The 23132-nt window shown below is 38.0% G+C and overlaps 1 protein-coding gene across 1 annotated transcript in view; it reads right to left on the bottom strand.

Moving 5' to 3' along the window:
• Nucleotides 1-23132, bottom strand: part of PLPP4 (phospholipid phosphatase 4) — a gene marked incomplete at its 5' end in the record, with an annotated part of 40617 nt that overhangs the window by 14116 nt on the left and 3369 nt on the right. Inside the window, 3 exons of the mRNA XM_009641426.1 lie at nt 14294-14418; nt 15907-15970; nt 19310-19400. Of these exons, the coding sequence (XP_009639721.1) occupies nt 14294-14418; nt 15907-15970; nt 19310-19400 (280 nt within the window). The remainder of the gene's footprint in view (nt 1-14293; nt 14419-15906; nt 15971-19309; nt 19401-23132) is intronic.

The following is a 23132-nucleotide window of genomic DNA, read 5'->3' as shown; positions in this document are numbered from 1 at the left end:
TACCTCTCAGTACTCAATAACAGAAGCTGTTTGAATTCATGAGAGGCTTGTGAGATGAACTCTTTAAAGTTTAGTTTTCCAGCTCTAATAATAAATCAAATCCTGCTAGTCTCTTTGAGGTTCAGATTATGTACATCTCAAGTATACCTCCAAAAGACTCTATTTTTCCTGGATTTAAAAAAAAAGTGGGTTTTTAGTACACAATACCATATCAATGTAAAACAGTGGTTCCTAACTGGTATTTATCCTACCTAGCAAACATGTTCTATGCATTGTAATGCACTGTAGCATTTAATATAACAACTTTTTTTTTATGGTAGTATATGGTAATATATTTTCTCCTTTTCTATGCACGATCAAAAAGATTAATCCCAGTTCTACTGTGCACTCCAGAATGGATAACAACTTTATTTTTGCTATCTTCAAAGGATCTAGACTGAACTGGAAATGAAGATACCTACTTTTCAGTCCCTGTTTCTCTCAAGAGAGTTATTTAAGTTTCTCTAAGAGAGTTATTTACAAGTTTGGAGCCCAGAATTGAATTCAGTGATGGTATAATGGAGCTGTGCAGCCACTCTCCTCTTGGTATCTTTCTTCACTTTGCTACCTGAAGTGTGGTTGAAGAAGGCTTCAGATATCCTTCTTCAGAAACCGCAGACTATGCAGAGCTATAGCAGTAACGACTATACAGAAGATCTGTGCCTCTCTTTTCATGCTGTGAGACCCAGCAGTAATAGGAAAATGTTATTTATTCCTCCTACACTGCAAAATGCAAAGTGATGAAGCCTGGAGATCTTGGCAGTCAGTAAAGACTAAAAAACATGATTAGTGCATGAGTGCTGACCCTCCTCCTCCTCCTCTCTGGCATCATTAACTGAACAAAGCACAACTTAGTTCTCATTTTTTGGTAGCAGTGAGATGCACCCTGAGACCACTTTAGCTATTTCAGGTGTAATGAGGTATCCTGAAAGGTGCATGAAAATAAAATGTCAGAAAAAACAAACAAACAAAAAAAAATCACAAGAATTCACTGTGACAGTCCTGCAAAAACAACCTAATGACTAATACTCTAGTTACTTGCTTTTCAGATAATATGGGTCTATTTTTGTTCTAACTTGTCTCTGTCTCTGATATCTCCTTTTTGTTTCCTAAGTCTCTGCATAGATTTGTATTTTGTGATGTGCTTTTGTGTTGCTTCTGCTGAACTGTCTTCCTTTGTGAAAATAATTTAATAAAGCTAAGCCAAAGGGAAGGTGATTGACTGTCCTACTTGGAAAAAAAAATATTTTGCCTGTGATAATACGCTCAAAACTTTCTCTGGGAATTGTACGTCTATAAAATACTCTTTGAATTTAATTTCAGCATTAAAATTTATACAGCCATTTCATATCATACATTTTCCTTCAGGAAAGATATATCTTTCAGTCTTTGAACACTGTGAAACTGAAAACATTCACCAGTAGCCCTAGCTAAAATTGCAGTAGGCTGCTGTGCAATATCAGTGACAAACAGTATGTGTTTGCATTTGGAAAATATACAGCAATCACTGCAAATATACAGCATTACAGACAAAGAGATGGATCATTTTCTCTGATTGTTACATAGGCCATTTAAATGGTTGGTTTGCAGTTTCATAATTTGTTGCCCTTAAGTTGAGGATTTTTTCTTCAGCTTAAAAACTGCTTAGTGTAAAGGAGACATGTATTGCATGCTTAGCAAAGCATTCATTAAAACTTGAGAAGCTGAAGATCCTCATGGGGTAGTTTAATTTCCAGAAAACACCCACAAAAGCAATTACATTTGTAATGAATAATTTATTTGGGGTGCTTTTAGATCAGATTCTTGTTCACAATTTCTCACTTTATGCATTTCCACTTGGTCCATACAGATAGGTTTTTAAACTTGCCTAGATCTGCTGTTTGGAGATAATCAGATCTCAGGTTTGCTGTGTCTCTAGTTGCTATCGGGGGTGGGGTGGGGGGGAGGTGGCGGAATTTCAGTTGGAAGGGACCTACAATGATCATCTAGTCCAACTGCCTGACCACTTCAGGGCTGACCAAAAGCTTAAGCATGTTATCAGGGCATTGTCCAAATGCCTCTTAAACACTGACAGGCTTGGGGCATCCACCACCTCTCTACGAAGCCCATTGCAGCTTGACCACCCTCCCCATAAAGAAATTCTTCCTAACATCCAGTCTAAACCTCCTCTGGCACAGCTTTGAACAATTGCCATGGGTCTTATCACCAGATACCAGGCAGAAGAGATTGTCAAAGAAGACAGGCTAATACAAGAAAGAATAAAATGACTAATGATAAGATGGAGAACTTCTTGCATCACAGAAAAATCACAGTCTTCAGATCCAGAAAGCAACAGGCTCATCTGGTACAATTTCTGATTTTTCATGCAGTCCTTGGTATTGCTAAATAACATGTTACCATGAAGAATCACATTAATTTGAGCTTTTCTTCAAGAAGGTCTGCTGAATTTTGCTATATGGCAGAGATATAAAACACCTCATGCTTCAGTTCTTCTAGACATTTTAATGAAAAAGGCTGGGTGCTGGTGAGAAGCAAAGAATTCTTACACAGCTTGGAAGCAAACCTACCGTTTGCAAAAAAACTGATTGAAAGATAAGGACATGCCCTTTCACCTTAGGATTTGGTATATTCTCAGATAGGTGGTAAGCATTGACAAAGATGAAAAGGATACCTGCGTGGCTATATCTTTTTATTTAAAAATATTTCATATATATTTTATAAAGAAAATATGCGGGTAAATAGCCACCTTGTTTATCCCAATAATATGCATTACAGCTGCTTGATAAACTGGCACCTAAGCCAGTTTATACTCAAACTCTTGACAGCTCGTGGAAATTAACTGTTGATTCTTCCTAGAAAAAGTGGGGAGCACAACAGACCTTCAGCAGTCACCTTCTCTATTCTGGATAAGGGAACTATCCCCTGAGTACTGCCTCTAAAGTTGCGTATACTGCCATTCCTGGACAAGACAGGATGCTATGTAAGGCATGAGGTTGGTGATGCATATGGTCGTTTCCCCTACTGCCACCTGCATTCAATGACAATCATCAAATGCAAATTATGTTAGTTTTCCAGTGTAGTCCCTTTCATTCTGCTCTTTAGGAGCCTTACTAAAGAGCAGTCTCAAGAAGCTAACACAAGAACTCCACTTCTGGGAAATATGTCAATGCTGGAGGGAAAGGCATGCATATTCCCAGTATCTGTAGGATGTGGGGGCTGACAGTGCTCACAAAGGAAGAAATGGTAATGCAGTGAAAAGAAAATCAGCTGGGATTCCTCTCTCCTTATTCGAAGATAGGGCTGGGGGAAGAATTTTTCTTATATATTCTTAAGCTTGTTAAAACAGTTACTGCTGCCATTCATAAAGTAATCTGGCTACTTAAAGTAGGAAATTACTATTCGGGACTGGTCTGAAGATTTAATCTCCTTTATTATGCCAGCAGAAAACAATAAGCAATTACTTTTTTCCTATTGCTGCTTGTACTTCCTTTCTTGGAGACACTGTTCTTTCTCCCAACAAATAAGTACAGATGACCTCATGTTCAGTACTCTTATAACGTGCATATCCTACTTTAAATACAAAGAGAATCTACAATGTGTAACATGCTCCACTGGCAATGTTTTCTTAAAGCTACATTAAAGTGCGTAGTAGGTATTAAGATCCTAAATCCTTGGTCACTGGTCTCATTAACCCTGTTTGCTGATTACTTCTTTGATGTAGTAACTATGACTATTAATAGATTGGAACTCTCTAGGCAATTCAGTTCTGGCATTGATTTTGGTCCGAGCAAGATTATGCCCTTTGTTGGAAATTAATGTTTACCTTGATTTGCGTAAGTTCATACGTGCAAAAGCTAATCCTGAATAATGAAACTGAAAAAAAAAAAAAAAATAATTCTTCGTGATGTTACAATGCGTTACAACTTTGCAAATCTGGCCAATGCTAACGTTAATTCCATTACTAGTAGCATATTACAACCTAGGTCTTATTTGTATAAAAAGTGCAAATTATTAAAAATATACAATGAAAGGAGCTGTTTCTTTTAAAAACATGAATTCCTTATAAAACTCATTTAAGTAAATTGCAGCTACAAAAATAAAATCACATAAGTATTTTATTCTTCTACTGCTAGTATAGCACTTTTATACAGAAATTTTAGGGTTTTATTGATTTTATTCCCATGAAGCTATCCAACCCAACATGAAGCTGTAAGTTTAATTACCTCTGCAGCCACTGTGTTATTCAACTGATTTTAATTTTTATCAAGTTTGTCTTTCAGTCAGTTGATGTGAAATCCACCAGCATCAGTTTGGATCTTTCTATCTGAGATCCGGGCCGACATGAATCTCCTGAAGTTCAACACATGGAAATGCAAAGCCTTCTAGAGGAAGTACAGCCAGACTCTTCTCAGCAGTACCCAGTAAAAGGAGAACAGACAGTGGGCACAAACTGAAGTACAGAAAATTGCATTTAAACATAAGAAAAAAACATACTCGCTGTGACAGAAAAAAACATAGATTTCTCTATGAGAAAGGTTGTGGAATGTCCATATTCAGACACACGCAAAACTCAATGGGACACAGTGCTGGGGAGGCTACTCTCACTGACCCTGCTTCGATGATTTCCAGAGGCACCTTCAACCTAACAATTCTGTGAATCAAACTATAAGCTGATACAAACCAGACTAGCCAGTGATTATTCATTTATTCATAGCAGACACACATTAATTTCAAGCTGCGTATGGGTATTCTTTACAGCCATGGGCTCGATCTGCCATTGCCTACTCATGCGAAGCAGTACAGACTCCAAGGAGGTTAAATTAAACACTTACCATTCTTTTTTTCTTCAGCACAAAGGTATCAAAACCAGTTTCATGCAACATCCCCAAATCTATCACAGCAATCCCTTAGCTGAAAAACACAGCTTAAACATTTCTGACCAATTCAGAATTAACGTATTTTAAAATAGCCACTAAATAAAGGTGTGACCAAAACTCTGGGAATTGCCATCTGCTTGCAAATATTTTGAGTAGAGTAAGAGCCTAAAGGGAGTTATATAGCGATGAATTAATCACTTCCTCTAAGAAAGCAAACAGGGTCAAGAATTTGGCATTTCATTCACACAGTACTTTTGGTGTTTCTAAATAAAATCTGTTGTGTTACTATTATTTACCCATACTTGCTTGTAAACGGACTTCATTACATATGTCAGCACATATCTGACTGTCTAGGAATACTTTTTTTTTTGTTTTAACCTACACAACCTATTTTACTGAATATTTGAAGCAAGTCTGCATTGCAGAGTTGCTACTTTATTCTTAAAAAGGTCTGGTAAGTAACATATGAACATAAGCAAACACTTAAGGTCAGATCTAATCAGGAAGTTGACCTGGTTTTGGCAACAGGTCAAGACTCACTCATTAAACAATATTAACATAAACACATAATACTTTTGCAGCACTTTTTTGCTTCCTGTTGGTGGCCTATCACTTATACAGATGAATTCTGGGTCAGACTCAGTTAAAATGCTCTGGGTCAGGTCTTTCTCCCTCTGATTTAGAGCTCTGTACCTAAAACTTGTTATTATCAACTGGGGAAGATGATCGGGATTCATATTTTAAGCCAAAATTTTCCCAGCTAAAAGCTTAGGGAAATTAATTTCAGACAGTAATTGGAACAAGACTTGGATTTCTATGGATTTGTGCTTCTAAAACATGCTTTCCTTGATAGCTGCTTTTCCTGTCTTTTGTAGTATCCCCCAGTTTCCACCTCTTCATTCCCAAAACTGCCTACTAGTCTGCCTTCATCATACACACAAAGTATGTTCAACTCCTCCTCCACCTGCAAAAATTTACCTGCAGTCCTGGCAAATCATGCTTTAAATCAATTTCCAGTCAGCATACAATCTAAAAATATCCAGTAAAGCAGATAGAGTCTTTGACCAAGAATGAATACCTGTTCAGTGCAAAACTGTAGCTTTTTCCATAAAGATCCTTCAAAGGATCTTACACATATGTATTTTTTTTCAGTAGTAATTAAACTATTCGTAACTGACAGTCTCTTTTGTTAAATAAATCAGAAAAAGTAAAACTCTACTGGATACTAAGGCCAGCCTTTCAAAGATTTCAGACCTAAGGAAGGAAAATCCACTTCATTTCATTAGCTCCACTTCTAAATTTGCTAGGTGTTGAATGCACCCTGAAATTAATTTCCTTGCTTTGCATTATAGAGTGCCTTACAGGATTTTCAAAAGATTAGAGCATCTATTGTGATAGGATCTATTTTACAGGGCTTCTATTTGTCTTCAAACACTTGATCTTCACAGCATATTCCACGTGATAGTATCTGACAGGAACCCCATGTCTAGGCTTACACTTACATAGGCAACTTACAGCATGTAGAATTACAACATGCCCTGATGATCACTCTGTATCACTTGCCAAGAAACATATAAACAGGCTTTAAAAGACAGTATCAATGATACTCCTGAAGTATCAGCTTGGTCCTTGCATTAGCTAGCAATCAGGTCTCTTTGCGCCAGTCCCCAGGAATAGTCTAAACACCAAAGAAGACTAACACCTCACCTACTGCTACTCATTCCAGGACACCATGCATCCCTCCCTCCTCCTCCTCCTTGTATCTAGTTCTACCACATAATTCTTTTAGACATGATCTGATGTTTTCCAGTGTTTTCGATACCTAGAGAGTCCCACAGTGCAGTAGCCCAAAGAATTATCTCCTGAACTCCTTATTAGCATACTTGATGAGAAAAACAAGCAAATGTTCTACCAATGATACACATAAATACGGAAAATGAAGTTAACATGACAGCAAAAAAACAAATTATGCAGCAAATTATTGGAACACATAGTAAACTGTAATATTAAACTGCAGCTTAATAGAAGAGAATCATACTGATGTGATGAATTCAGAGCAATTTGAAATGAGGCACCAAGCTCAGAAAAGAAATGTACAATTAGGTGGCTCAAGATTAGATCAGAGAGGTATTGATGTAAAAGTGAACTCACAAACCATATAATAACCAGCTTAATTTTAAACTGCAGGAAAATCCTACTATGTAAGATGCTTAAAATAAATAGAAGAAAGGATTTTTTAAAATTCATCAGGAATCATCTGTTTATAGCGATGAAGTGAGGTACTGTAAATGATACAAGGCGGCTTTTCCATCTTAAGTGTCTACAAATTTATGTGCGAACCTGAAAGACAGTCTGTTTCCAGACCAAATTCTGTATGATTTCACTGTACATGGCTTCCAAGCCAAACCTTCCAAACCCAGATAGAGAATAGCAGATACTCCCAAACTCCATATGCAAACTTCGAACATTTTTTGCGTATTAAGGTTTCAAGAGTTTAACTGAGCTCTACTGTTCAAAACAGTGAAAAAAAAGAAACCCAAACCCACAATATTTGATAAAACTAGTTTATATTTGTGACATTGCCAGGACCATAAAGTGAAAAGAGAATTTGCCCCGTTAGTTCTCCCCCTACTTACAGCCACCTGACTGGTGATATGGCAACATGACATGACCATTTAAGGTACCTATTCTTTTCTTCTCCTCTGCCTCTCTGTCACAACCGCCACTTCCTCTAGCAGCATAATCACAGTGTATCAGACACAGATGTCCTGCAGTTCATTTGTTCCGCTTCTAAAACTGCTGGATTTGAACATGCATCTTTTGCTGCTTCAATTAATGGAGTAAGAACACAGGGGGATTTAAAACCAAAGTTAGCATCAGCTGATAAAGCACTAGCGTGATTCAAACAAGCCATTGTTTTTTGTGAATGGAAGTTCTAACCAACTGTGATGGGTGGCTTGCCGTGCATCTTCTCTCTACCCCAGAATCCTTGCAATAGACACCTGCCAGGGATCTGGAAGGCAGTTTACTATCTAACCAGAGACAGACAACAAATAAACCTAACTTTTTATATCTCCCACTCCTGGGAAATAAAGGTTTAATCTCCTATATAATGAAGGAAGGGGCATGTTAATGACTTCATGCATTTTAAAAGATTTCCCTGTGCTTAGGAAAAGAACTGAATTTTGACCTGTGTACAACTGAAATCTGGACTTGTCAGCACCCCTAAAGTTATAATGTACAACACTGATCCAGGGAGAACAGCTACATCTGTTGTCACTGTGTGCACCTCCCCCTAGGCATTTTTCTCCCTTTTCCCTTTGCAACAAATGTAAGCTGCAACTCATGAACTTTACTTTTGTGCTTTACAGAAACATAAGCTCTCATATTGAAAACATGCTCAGTATTTGTCACCTTAATTAAACACGTACTTGACAGTGTCTTCTATTCACAAGTAGAATCAGTTGTCTTAGCGTATGAAAAAAACCCAGTGGTTTGTAGGCTGAACACCTTCCCTGAAGAAATTTAGAGATATTCACTAAAGGAAGGTATGTGCCTGATTACAGCAACAGTAATTTAAGACAAAAACAAGGACAAGAAAACTGACTTTATTCCTTGGGATCCCCTGGTAATCATAAAAATTTCAAATTTTGTCACCAAAATAAACTCAGATCTCTCCGTCCACATAAATACTGGACAATCAAATACTCGCTGCTTGTAGCCTATATGAAGAATGCCATATCTTAAAGGTCTTTTCCAACCTAAACAATTCTATGATATTGTTAAATCTTCCTTGAACTAGTAAATGCATAAAGCTACTTAAAGTAACAAACAATTGATATTTAAAAGAACCCTTCTGATTTCTTTTTCAGTTTTTAATCACTGAACATCTGGTCTATCTGGAATTGCTCCACTGGATCTAAACCTGGTATTATAAACATTTATTTCCCATGCACATATCAACATATTGGACAATAATGAAACTTAACAAGAAGCTTCTGCATGATGGTAACTTTTCAACAACAAATATTAAGAGTTAGATATTACTGATTTTCAGATAAATAATACCATAGGACTCTAGGCTCATATTTTGTTTGTGGAAGGATCCTGTCAGTCCCATGCAAATGTCAAAATTGCATCAGTCATGAGATAAAAAGGACAAAATCAGTTACACAAACTTTCTGTCTAATACATGCCTGCAAATTCAGTGACCTGTTCAGCTACCAGCTATGCATGTGGCTTATCCAATTAATTGCTCTGTATTCATTCACTATACTTTTCCTCTTATCAATCAGTTTTCACGTGCTTCATTCAGTTAAATTCTCTTTATTCATAAATTGCATTTTTCACTAATTGCTATGCTGGGTAATCATTACACTTATTAATTCCAGACAATAGAAGTTTTATACTGATTTTGGCATAAATTGTTCTGTTTGTTCCATTAAATACACCAAATCATTCTGTCTGTATGCCCATCCTGTTTGTTGTTCCTGTTTCATTTTCTCTGTTGCTTGCTGCTGCTGTTTGAATCTTTCTACAAGGGAAGAAAAATGGTGAGGGGTCTTGTATCGGCAGCAGGATTATGTACTTTCCAGCACTGCAAGGATTGACCTGAGGAAACAGTATATTCTCACTTCTGCTACACATCAGGAGGTTGAAGTGGGGAAACACTATGCCAAAAAAAAAAAAAAAAAAAAATACAGCAAAGGGCAGTTCCCATCATACTTCACCAAACACAAGAAAAAAATGTCTTCAGAAGCTCACCACAGGGTCGGCTGACTTCTTCCACTCCTTACTATGGTCAGCACTTTCAGGTGATTTAACTGGCTTTCAGACATTCAGTAACTCCGACTACTCTCAGAGCCGTATTTGAAATTGACTTGGTTATTATTGGGGTAACAAGCTTGCAAAGCACAACCAGAACAAACCCTGAATAGTACTCATGCTTACACCACATATCTTGAGATGTTAGGATGCCATGAGGTATCTCCAAGGCAGGCTGCCTAAAGGCTCTCTGCAAGATAACTCTATAGAAGACTCACAGGCAGGAGGAAGAAATGCTGCATTTGTAATCTTCATAAACACAATTCTTACAATGAAGTATGGACATAGAGATGGTATCTTCAAAAGCAGTGGCTTTAAATAGCATAAAATAGCCAATGGATTGTAGAGCCATAGAAATACTAAATATGGAGAGACCTAGATTTTGGAAGCATTTTGGTCAGAATAGCTTCATATAAACCTGGACTCGGGAATACCTCTGAGCTATCGAACCCAGGCCTGAGTCTTGGCTCCCTAATCCCAAATGCTGGTTCCCTCAAACAAGATATATTGGCAGTTCAACTGGAAAAGAGGCAAAACATACTCCAAACAATCCAGAAGGTCCAGGGACTTCTTTGATCCAGTAGAACAGGCACTACTGGGTGAATTTCAATGGAGTCACTGAATGTTGGGTTGTGCTTGTGTAGATTCTAAACTCAAGTTGCTGTTATAAAAAGTTATCAAGAGGAGTTACCTAACTTCAATAATCTTTCCAAAAAAGGGCAGGAGAAGACAGAGCTAGGGAGACAGCAGTCTTGAATGAGAAATGCCAACTCAAAGTACATTTTCAGCAAGCTCTGCAGGTTCTACTCCTTGTTCAGAGAAGGTAGTAACAACAACGCTGCCTTCATGTAGGTCAACCTCATTTTCTGGTTTGGTACAAAATGCCTCAATTGTTAAAGGCAACTATAGTTTGCATCTATCTGCAAGTCACTCTTTGGCTTTACAAAACAATTTGTGCTCCATACATTTTTCTTGTTTGTATTACATGCACTCCTTGGCAGAGGGAGATGAAAAACATGGTAATTTCAAGCCAAGAAAATAATCTGTGCTCTAATAAGGACAACACACTCTCCTTCAGGGCACAAGTTGACTCTCAAAGTAGTTCACAATATTTTTATGGAGTACGCAAGTTCAAGTCAGGCCATCTGGGAGTGTCAATACTGTCACTTATGTGAGATCCCTGCAGTATATTCTCATAGCACAACATTCACAGCACCACAGACTTTCTTGTTAAAGGCCTCATTTTGCATGGATGAGGCTTTAGATCCTGGTATAACAAAGCTTTTGATTGACAACCTGTCCAAGGAATGCTCTAAGAAAAACTGTTTTGAAGCTGAAAATGGCTCATGACTGAAGCTTCTAACCTCTCTTTACGAGCTCCCTGGCAGCTTTTACTTGTGATTTACTTTCTTCATTTGTTCAAGTGAAATAGAAAATACCAAACTGTAGTGAGCTACTTGTAACAATCATTCCAAGATAGCTACCATTGCTTATGTCAACTCTCCTCCTCTCCATTTACATTTCCACTGCCATGAAAGCAGAAAAAACTCCACAAACCATAGCAGAAACAAAAAACCCTTTTTTTGGTGCTACTTCACAAATTCCACAACAAACAGTGAAAGGATAACAGAAATCTGAAGAATGGAGCCCCTTCATTTTACCTAGTAGCAATCTTATGCCGAAAGGAGAAAGGAGACAAGAAAAAATCTTGGACTGAGTTTATGGAAGGAAAATTTGCAATTACCTACATGTTACAAGGGCAGGAAGGCCAGCTTTTTAAAACTGAGATAAGAGAATAATTTTTCACAGGGACTGGGAGGTAGAGGAAGTATAGTTCATATATTACACAAAACAAAATACTGAAAATGTAGATTTACAGCAAAATTTCTGAACATGAATTATTATATCCTCAACATCCTCATTGCTTCATAGGTCCAGAAAGGCACTACAGCATTGTGTTTCCCATAATATTTTTTGCTTTTCACTCTTCAATCTAGAGAGGGATGAAGTATCAGCAAGAAGTTAAATTTATAATCACAACTATAAACTATTCGTGATAAAATAATACTGACAATCCTGGTTATCTAAATAATTTTACTGCACTAAAGAAGCAGAGGTTAGCATTGTAAGATTACCAAATTAAATGGTTTCCTTCTCCATTATGAGACTAAAATATGTATGGATTTTACAGCTTCAAAACACACAGTCTTGTCAGATACTCCAGTATTGTAACATCAGGCTTCAAACAGCTAAGTACTTCAAGAGAGTATTGCCTCAGAATTGCCTCACTCTAGCGTACACTTACCAACAGATAAATATTACTGCATGTATATCTTTTGATTCTCATCACACTGTTATGGCTTTGTAGTGGGAAATACAGTCAATCCAGTCACATGCTAATATTATACTAGCCAGTGAAGGAGAAAGCTGTTCTCATAATTTTGATCTAAATACACTGGGCCATCATTCTGCTACAAATGAATTTTTGTGTGAGCTGCAGCAAGTCAGTGCTTATAACCAATACCAGTCAAAACTAAAATGCCAGTATGTGTTCTATGGCTGCCCCACTGGCACAGGGGCAAAGCACTTCACTGTGTGACAAGCAGTCTCAGTAAGAGAACTAGGATTTGTGCCAGAGCTAAGCAGAGCACGCTACACATAGAGCATTTCTAGTCTGTGCAGAAACAACACATTAGTTGTCTTCTGCAGCTCACACTTTGCAGCCCCAGAGTAAACCATTGCATTTTAGTAAAGTGATCCACTAGAACACTTGCTGAGGACTAATCTGCACATTCTAGTACATCAGTGTATACATGAACTTATTTTAAGCCTTTGTTACCCATTGACAAAATAGTTAACCAAGAGGATCACAATTAAGTGTGACAAACAGATCTGAAGACAGACTACAAATAGCAACAAATATCATTTGTTCTAAACAGCATATGATATATTTTGCTATTGTCTCTTTAATGTAATCAAAGCTTATAAACAAGATTTGGACAGCTAAGTTAGTTTATTTTTTAGATTTATAAAGCTTGTAATTTATCCACAAACATCTGTTACTCCCTTATCTTTTTCTGGGACTTAAACAAGAAAAAGGGAGCAAGATTAGCTCAGAATTTCATTCATCTCATTACCCAACTTGTTTGTAATATATAATTCTGCACAATTAGACACTTTGAAGTTATTACCTTAAAAGACGATCAGAAAAACAAATTCCAGAGATATGACTTAATGATACTCAACTGGCAGTTCTCAGAAACAGAACAGCACAAGGCAACAAACAATACTGGCCAAAACAAACAAAAAAGCTCATGGTAATCAAGTTGTTTTACAGATGAAAAGAAGTTATATTAAGACACTTGACATAAAACACTCTAGAATCCAGATCCTCAAGACAGAGAAAGGAACCTATGTAAACATCTGAGTTAATACCACTAATTAAATCAGGCATACAAGTTTTCATAAAGCCACCTAAATGTCTGTCAGGATACAGCATTAGCTAGGAGTAACTGATCAAACCATCAGACCTAGACTGAGGACCACCTCAAAGCCAAATGGAGTGACAAGTGACTATGCTGTCCTAGGATTAGACGAGAAAACACAGAAACTCCAAACTGTGCCCAATTTACCACTGTTTCCTGCCCACCTGCTCCTCTAAATAAGATACTATTGATATACCTATTCTCCCATTACACAGCCCCTCTGTGCTGTCATGCTGACAGAAAAGTCAGGACATTCTACCTATTCTCTGCTTTCTTGAGGTGCGAACAGAGCTCCCAGTGGCAGCAGACACCTGAACATGGAAGTATAAGAACCCCCCAGAATCAAGGCCCACACAGACAAGGATCCCTTCTTTAGCCACAGCAGTGGATATGGTCAAAAGAGTAAGAAAACAGAGAATGAAAGAATCATCCTTCTTCTGACATGTTACAATAGCTTCTAGTGCTATACAGACTTCTTGAACCTCACTTTGTACCCAGTTCATTAGGATCAACAGCACCAAAATGATGCAACGTGATCTCTGTGTATTCCTTTCTACCCCTTCCACCTTCAAGCCTACAACCTCCCATGAAGAAAGTTTAATGATAAAAGCAGTAGAACTGTCTTTGTGACTTGAACTTTGGGTTTATAGATCTAGTCCTTGATATATTAACTAGATCTTGTCAAAACTATGTGGGTGAAACATGCCTTGCCATATTTTCATACCTCAATAGAATATAACAAAATAAGTATTTACTACATAGACAAAGGTTGCATACAGAGGTTTGCATTAAGGAACAGATACTCCCTCAGAACCACACTGTTTTCTTTAACCTTGAATAGTCTGATAGTCCTGCTATAGATCTCAGTGAAGTCAGATGGTTCTTAAGATAAGGAATGGTCACAGGCTCACAGCTTTATTTCCAGAAGGAAATTTCAGGCAGCGGTGACCTAAGACAGGAGTGCAGGACCCTCCAGCAAAAATTAGGTTCATGATCAAAAAAGAGCAATTCCAAAACATATATAAGACACCTTTTTACAAAAAAGGCACCGCATTTAAATGAACTTACAGGAAGAGTGGATACTTGGAAAGCTTTTTCTGCCTTCAGATACCAGATCTGGATCACCTGTGCAGTGCATTTCAGAGTTCATTACTCCATCTGGAAAGCAGCGGTAAAAGAAATCGGGACGCGGTCTACAAAAAACACCATGGATATTAAAAATAGAAAAGCTGTAATAACAAATAAACCTCAAAGTGATTATTACATTTACTGCTTATTACATACAGAGTTCATTCCCTCTTGTCTTAACACAGCAACAGAAATGCTTCATTTTCCTTGAATAATCAGTTCTAGGTCACTTTTTTTACAGGCAGGCCCTCTCAGGGAAGCTTCCAGTGCAGCATGGAAGTGGGAGTTGTCTCTGAAAACAAACATGCAGGACTACCCTTGCCTACAGCAATCAATCTTGCAGAGCACTTCCAGTGACAGAGCAAAGTTGCATAGCCATAGCAACCCCACAAATTGCACAAGTCTTGCCAACACGTCCAGCTGAGAACAGCACTACAACTTAGCTACAAGATTGGCACCAAAACAACCACCCAATTCTAATGCCAGCCTTGACACTGAGTCTCTAACTGCACTGAACAAACCTCCAAGTTTATTTTGACCCTGCTCTGAGCTCAATGACAGCACGTAGGTTTGACTGGTGTCATACTGATCCTGACCTAATAAACCATGTAGAGAAGCAAGGCAAATGACCACAGATTATGAGACAAGCTGACAGAGCAACTGGTTGGCTTGGAGTGCAGGCAAAATGAGCTCATGTCTGCCTGAAGAAAACAGTGCAGACATTCTTAAATATATTTCAAAAGCACCCTTAAAATAAAAAGTGCCAAGTACCATTATTGCCAGGGTGTCAGTAGTGCAGTGGAGAGGGCTCATCAGAAACCAACCACAAATACTGCTTCCTCAATGCTGCAAAACAAGTGCAGTTGGACAACAAATGCAGCATTCAACTCTATTAAATAGTGCATGAATCAAATATCTTTTTTTCAGCCGAAATGATTCAAAATGTTGATAAAGAGACAAAATATACATAAAAAAAATTATCATCCAGAGTTTTGTTTGCTAGTATTTTTCTGAGCCTTTTATTCAAATTTATGCTTCCCTAAAAAATAGCCTACCTAGGAGTACACTTACTGCTTAGCTCCAAGGTTTATTCAGCCGTGAATCTTGATGTTACCTGGAAATACCATTCAGTAATACGTCTCTCACAAAATGCAGGCACTGGCTTATATAGAGGCTCAACTGATTCCTATTTAATCAGACAAGTGGCACTGGCATCTAAACTCCCACATGCTGTGACTCTTCCTTTCTGTGTTTCCAATTTAATGAATTGATTTCAGCTCACACCTTTCCTTTCAAGCTCTAGTTTGTCTGGATCTGCCAGCCAGTCAAACAAATAACAAAACATAAGGGCATAGATTCCTACCACAGTTGGATGTCACATAATGAAGTTGTATGACACCTGCACCAGGGAAAGGACAGTTTCAGAGGGGCTCATTCTAACTCCATGTGCTTTGGAGCAGCAGCTATCTTTTTATTAAGGTGTACTGTATTTGCCAACTCTGTCTTCATTTCTCATAACAGTTAAAGCCATAATATAACATGACAAGACTTACCTTCCCACTATTAATTTAATAGTATTTGTGCAGACGCCATTCAGAGCTAGAGCCAAGGAAACAGCTACAAAACAGAATGAAGAAACAGAACAATAATAACCTAAATACCAAGCTATAAATTTTAGCATTACAGCATTTGATTTACAGACTGAAACCTTTACTGGACTGAAAAATGAATGATCTTTGCAGCCCACTGTTTTGCTTATTACCCAGACTGAGGACAGATCCCAGAGCATGACAATAATTACATGACTGACTGTTCTTTTTTTACTCTTGAGAAATCTTATTTCCTTATGCAAAGCCAGATTTCATATCATGCCATTTGCACAGGCATAAATATCAGATGGAAACAATTTTTAGAGAATCAAGTATTGTGTTTATCAGTTTTGTAATTTACTAGATTAATATCTTACACTCTTTGGGTCAAGGAGAATTCCTGTATAGACATATATGTCTAAGATCTATATACACGTATGTGTGTGTGTGCTTATGTATGTATATATATGTATGACCCAATTAAACAGTCCACTTTCAGGCTAAAGAATTACCTTTCGTCTAAAATTACAATTGCATGTTTTTTTATTTTTCTTCCAAAAGCATGTGGATGTTTTGACTAAAAATCTTGACATTTTCCCTTTACAATTGCTCCCAGGTTTAACCAAGTTTCCTAATAAAACTGGAATAATAAACAGGAACTGTCATACTAGGTATGACAGAATCATCTTTATTTGTACTTGCACGCCAAGTCCCTAGACCTTCTGAAGAACTTCATCTAAAGCCTGTGGAGATCTCTGCCTTGATTTCAGCAGCACTTGGATCCAGTGCATACACTCCTTCCTTTTAGATTAAAATTGACTTAATGTTGCAGTCCACACTGTAGCTCCCTGTTACAATACAAGAGCAAATGAATTTTATTTCCCATCAGAAAACAAACTATCAGGCAAATCTCTGATTTCCAGCAGAACAGTTACAATAATATAACTTTTGGTTATGACAGCTACACGAGCTATTTTCTGACTGGACTGCTGCCCCAGGTGCTGTACTTCAGCAGCGCTCACCCCGTCTCCCTAAAATCTTTGCCTGAGAATATTATACATCATAAAAATATGTTATGGGATCTATTTTTCTTTAAATTAAAAAAAAAAGAGGTTCCTCTATCAAAGCAAAACCAAGGTTTTCTCAGACTATATAGCAACAGCTGCCAGCAAAAATAAAGGAACAAGTCAATCCTAGAGACACTGCTGTTGTTCAAAAAAAGTCTTCCACTTTCAACACCTACGTTCACAGTGACCACTCAATCCCATGCTCTCTTTTTCCTCTCCATTGTTTTATTTTAGTCATTGATGGTGATTGCATGGTGAACTGAAATTTTCCACAAAGTCAAATGCACATGACCAGCAGTGTCACAGCACTACATTCTCCTGTTTCAAAAATGGAAGCTGTAGAGATATCTGCCTTCTAAGACATGCAGTAAAGTTTAGTCTTTTCATTAAGCTTTGTCTTGATTGTTCACTGCATACCTGACTGACCCATGCTTGCAATGTCAATTCAAGTATCAAATGACAGCATGAGTGTAAGCTGATAAACAAACTGCATTTGCTCTCATTCTGTTCCCTGTAGGAAGGATTCATACTGCCACCAAAAGTCATATAATCTAGTCAGTAGAGAGAGGTAGGCACTTTCAGGGGAAGGGTTAAGGGCACCTACGTTAGAAAGCTAACTATTCCTTATCCTAGATGCACTGAACAGCCTTCTTTATATTAATGGCTATATGAGCGGCAAAGCAGTTTTGCATCCTTTTAACCTTTGATCTCTTCTACCTATGATGAAGAAATTCACCTATTGGGGGACTTCCTGATCATTCATTATGATCATTATGTGCCAGATGTCAGCAAATCAGCCAAAGTTCACCACAGTTAATGAACCTTCACATCAGCAGCTTCACATCACCAGACACATTAACATACTGAATCATATTAATGTACAGTCCAGTTGAACATAATTAAGCCACAAGAAGTTCCATGCTTATGGCACATACTGAATGGGGATACCCTGCAGAATAGCACATCAAGGCTGGGGTTTCCTTCAAGTCTGGGTAGCAAGGAGAACACTGGGGAAGCTGCCAAGTTTTCTCTTGGTCATTACAGAGGCAATCATAACAGAAGGCAAGAGCAGCAAAAAAATTAGTGTCTCTTCAGAACAAAAAGGTGAGAATAAGTGATGGAGAAACTCACCCAAAGCTCCTTTTCCTTCTTAAACAACAGAAACTGAAACTCAGCACTGTGACTGTATGCATTTTATGAATCGGTTATTTCTACTGAATGGACTTCTCAGTAAAATATCACTCTAAAACATTTCAGAACTTACTACAACTGACTGGCAGCAGCCAAAACAAAACTAGAATCTCTTCACACTCGTGTTAGAGCAACTGGAGAAAGAAGAAGCTATGGAAACCCAGCCTTGTCAAAAAAAAAAATAATTCAAAGGCAGATACATAGTGCCATTTACATCCTGTCTAGCTAAGGCAAGGCCGAGTATCATTTTGACCTTACAATCTAAGGGCCAATAAATTAAACTGTAAATTAGTTAGTAAAAGAGAATTCCAGAATTAAGCATATTACAAACATACCACCACCAAAAATATATGCAGTTTTTGGCGCTTTAAAGTATCCTCTGCCAGTGGAAGTGCTTTAGTCAGTTTTGGTCTCTGGCAGTATCTATGTAAGAAGGATCTGGGCATATACCACTATAAGATTTCAAAAGATAGGCACAGGCAGAATTAGCTGGACCAGTTTAAGACTTACCATCCCCATAGTCTACCTGCCTCTCTGCTCAAACTTGCTGCCTACAACTGTAATTAGACCCCACCCATAACACAGCCGTAGCAGTTCACAGTCCAGGATTAAGTGCACATTCAACTCCACTGGCAATTTAAGATGAAACATCAGCTTGTGAACAGAAAGGCTGAGCCACAAGCATGGATTTTGCAACAGGGAACAGTAAACTCCAGGAGAAGGCCATGAGAGGAGTATTTCCTACACTAAGCAACCGAGTCTCACAAGACTTTCCAGTCAAACCCTTAATTTAGAATAGCTGCAAGTATAAATAAGAGGTATAGATTGGCTGTGACAGAAAAATACACATCTGAACAGTCTCTCAGTTGGCCTCGACTTTGCTGATCGAATTCTGGCCCTTGCTAGCTAGACTGTGGAATTAAGACATGGAATTTGTACATTTAGAAATATACATAAAAACAAAGGCTTTTGTGAGATGGCTTGCACCTATGACTGCACAGAAAACTACTGTAATGGAGACAGGTTTTCTTCAAGGCTTAGACTACAATTGGAACCAATCTCTGAGAGCTACCACACATTTTCCATCTTGAAAGTATGACATACATTACCTAAGAAAGCCTCTTTAATTTCAGTCTTGTCTGTTCGCCGGATTATTTTCACCACAAAAATGACAGCTAGTGGCGTAAGGAACGAAATCGCCTGTGAGAGATAACAGATATCATGTGTGAGAGCATCAATTCCTTTTTCAGTCCAACTGATTAATAACTAGGTCCAGTTTGCTCCATTTAAACTGGAAGGCTGAATGATCTTTATCAAACTCCTGACCTTAGGTAAAGTGGGATGCTTTGTCTGTGCAACTACAGGGCAACAAATACATTAAAACTGTAATACAACTGTGGGTTATAATTTATTTGTAATTGCCTGGAGCTGAATTTAAAATGTCAGCTTCATGAGTGAAAATGCAACACTTATAAAGTCCACAAAATTCATACGCTGATCCATACAGATCTTGTAAATTTTTCCCCACACTAAGCATTGCGCCAGAAGGCAGCCAGTCCAGGCTGTGCCCTATTCAACCTAACAGACTCCAGCACCAATGTCCTGACATTCTAAAATGCTCTTTATTTCACTTTTTGTTTTAACTGCCATTCTTGAATGCATTGAGAAGATCATGTCTCTATGATTCTTCCATTTGCAAGTGTTTGGATGTGGAGCCAACTGCTTGATTTTGTCCAAAACTGGAAAAACAACAACATCTGCAAGTATTGGTTAAACAGAACCATATTCTTTTATTGTCAGTGCTGTAGGACAGGATTCTTCCTACAAGGAACCTGAAATGGCATCTGCACACCAATGCACACACTTTATTTCCACAAACAGCATCTCCATTATCATAGAACAATTTGGACTACGGCTGATGATTCACTGTAAATGTGCCAGCTATCCAAAAAGCATCTTACTTCATGCAGTGTCTGTACACTGCAGTCTGTCCCCCCAGAGCAGCTATTTATTGTCTTTCTCCAAAGAGACATACCAGTTTCTCCCAAGCACAATACCAGGGAGTTTTTCATTAGTAGCTTGCTGTGGTAACTACGATTTTGTTCCCAGCTGGCCCTTTTATCATCTCTTCTGTCTCAGACCTTCAATTGCAGAGGTAAAAGGCAACTTGTCCATTTATGCTTCTTGCTGGTTCCAGTCTAACTTAACCAATTCCTTTCTGGAATCTAAAAATCTCTTCACTACCACATTTATTCAAAAACAAATCAAGGTCTTTCAAAAACATTTATTCTCTTGAAGAAAAGAGAAAAAACAGTTTTCTTAAACAAGGAGAAAATTAAGCTGTATATGGCACAAGGGGTGCCAGCACTTAAGTAAGATTGTGCTCTCTTTACTGAGGCTGAACTGTGCCTTACTTCTTAATCAGCCCCCTGAAATAAGAAACAGAGACACTGATTCAGGACAGAAATATTAAAACAAAAGACGTGTGACTCTTCTTTTTATAATACAGATTAATCCCAGTCCTCATGTTATGCTTTTAGAATATCTGAGCAGGGAACAACATGGATGTGGTGCTTAGGGACATGGGCTAGTGGTAGACTTGGCAGAGCTAGGTTAACAGTTGGATTTGATGATCTTAAAGGTCTTTTCCAACCTAAAAAATTCTATGAAGATGCACTGTATTTATTATTTTGGTTGTGCATTTTGGACTAGATTGCCCTCACCTGCATCTGCAACATGTTCTCTAACTCAGTGAGCCATGCAGATAAAAACAGTCTGGATTCCACTCCCCTTTTTCACATGTAGAATGGCAGACACCAGGTTAGTGCAAAAAGATGCACCATTTCCACTTGAATCTCACACACACTCTAGACAGAAGGGAGTTTTAAGTTAGGATGCCAGTGTCATGTTACTGCTCCAGAAACGTTCACTCCTCTCTATCCTCAGCAGTAGTTTAATTTCTGCTTTCAGAGACAAAAAAGTCTAATAAAAATGCAAAGGGAAAAAAAAAAAAAAAAAGCAAAACCTAGAATTATTACTTTCATTCTAAAAAGTAAGGATTGCCACCAGGAAAGAAAAGAAGGTATCTGCCTTCCACTGTGGAAGAACATGTAGAAATATAGCCAGGCTGATAGGCTTATACTAGTGGTTTAATGGAGTTAGAAATTTTTTGAACAAGCAGGAGCAGCAGAAAATATCAAAGAATGGAATTCAAGTGGCAGCTTGTTCCAAACCACTTCAAAATCAGTCTTCAGAAATCTAGTAAAACTGAAGATTTCCTCATATTTCACAAGCATATGGATTTTTGAGAGAGATGAAGAACTATTCATGTTTGCAGTACTGTTCCTTACACAAAAGCATTAGCTGGAAGGTGGTTTTTATTCTGCAGCAAAATGCACATATAAAGAAAGTTTGGCTTGCTAAAGACTCCTTTTTCTTTATTTTGCAAAAAGGTTCTGTATGGCTCATATCCATAACAGATTTGGCAACACTCTATTGATCTCCTCAGATGCATCTCAGTAATGTTTTCTTTTTCTGCAGTGAAATATCCCAACATTGCTTTGCTTTTGTGAAACATGGACAAAATCTCTCTCATCCATTATTCATGCTGGCAAGCCAGAGATATGCTAAATTTACAAGGACTCCCACATAATTCCATGCATTCAAGAGAAGTTGACAGTACCTTACACTTTCCCAGACAAGGAATATCCCCTGATAGCGACACAGAACAAGGCCCAGGTCTTTTTAGTCCTTTGTGGCGTGCTTGCTACCCACAGAGGTCACCTTTGCCTAATTTGGATCTGGATTTGGAGTATTCACAACATTTCTCTTGAATTCAAAGCTCTCAGCATATAAAATAATCCAGCAGTTCATAAACTCTTAGAGATTGTTTTCTGGTAAGACATAGCCATACATTTCAGTATAAGGGTACACCACTAGTGGCAAGAAATTCTTTACATAATGAAAGCTTGAGATCAATGCTGGAGTTAGATTCTTCTTCTTTTTAATTAACAAAATAAGAAAAAACATTTAGAAATTATCTGTGTTTCTTAATTTAAGAAGCAGTTCACTGAGTTACGAGATGTTATGGTCTGAGCCAGAAAACGGAACGCAGACTATACAAACATTACTGACTCAGAGCTGCCTGGAAGTTCCACCTGCCATAAAGCATACCAAAAGCTGGCTCTGTGGGAAGCAGTTATCGGGGAAACACACCACACTTACATCCCAGAATTGTGCATCCCAGTAGCTACTGCCTAGAGAACAGAGGAAGACCTAATGATTATCCCAACTGGTTTCAAAAATAGCTTTATCACGGCAGCAAACCCCTGTACAATGGTTCACTGTTGGTCCGTGAACACTTCAGTTATAAACACAGATCAGACAAACCACGTAGCAAGGTAATGCTCAGCATAAGGAAAAATGGCAGAATTAAACTCAGAGTCTTTCCTAGCACAACAATGGGTTTGGGGGTTTTTGTTTTTACACAGCTGGTCTTCCAACCCAGGAAAAACACATTGTCACCCATCCAGACTGAAATAGTACTTTAAAAAGCTTCTTAATGCAATATAAACAATATGATGGTAAATTTAAAACCATGCCTTCACCCCTCATCTTAGAAGGCTGGGATATATTGCTACCTCATATTCCTAGCACAACAATGGGTTTGGGGGTTTTTGTTTTTACACAGCTGGTCTTCCAACCCAGGAAAAACACATTGTCACCCATCCAGACTGAAATAGTACTTTAAAAAGCTTCTTAATGCAATATAAACAATATGATGGTAAATTTAAAACCATGCCTTCACCCCTCATCTTAGAAGGCTGGGATATATTGCTACCTCATAAATATAATCATAGAATCATTTAGGTTGGAAAAGACCTTTAAGGTCATCAAGTCCAACCGTTAACCTAACCCTGCCATCCCACCACT

This window comes from Egretta garzetta, unplaced genomic scaffold (genome assembly GCF_000687185.1).
Source record: "Egretta garzetta isolate BGI_Z169 unplaced genomic scaffold, ASM68718v1 scaffold486, whole genome shotgun sequence".
Classification (NCBI taxonomy): Eukaryota; Metazoa; Chordata; class Aves; order Pelecaniformes; family Ardeidae; genus Egretta; species Egretta garzetta.
The sequence above is the reverse complement of the archived record's forward strand: the minus strand, read 5'-3'. Positions and strand labels throughout refer to the sequence as shown.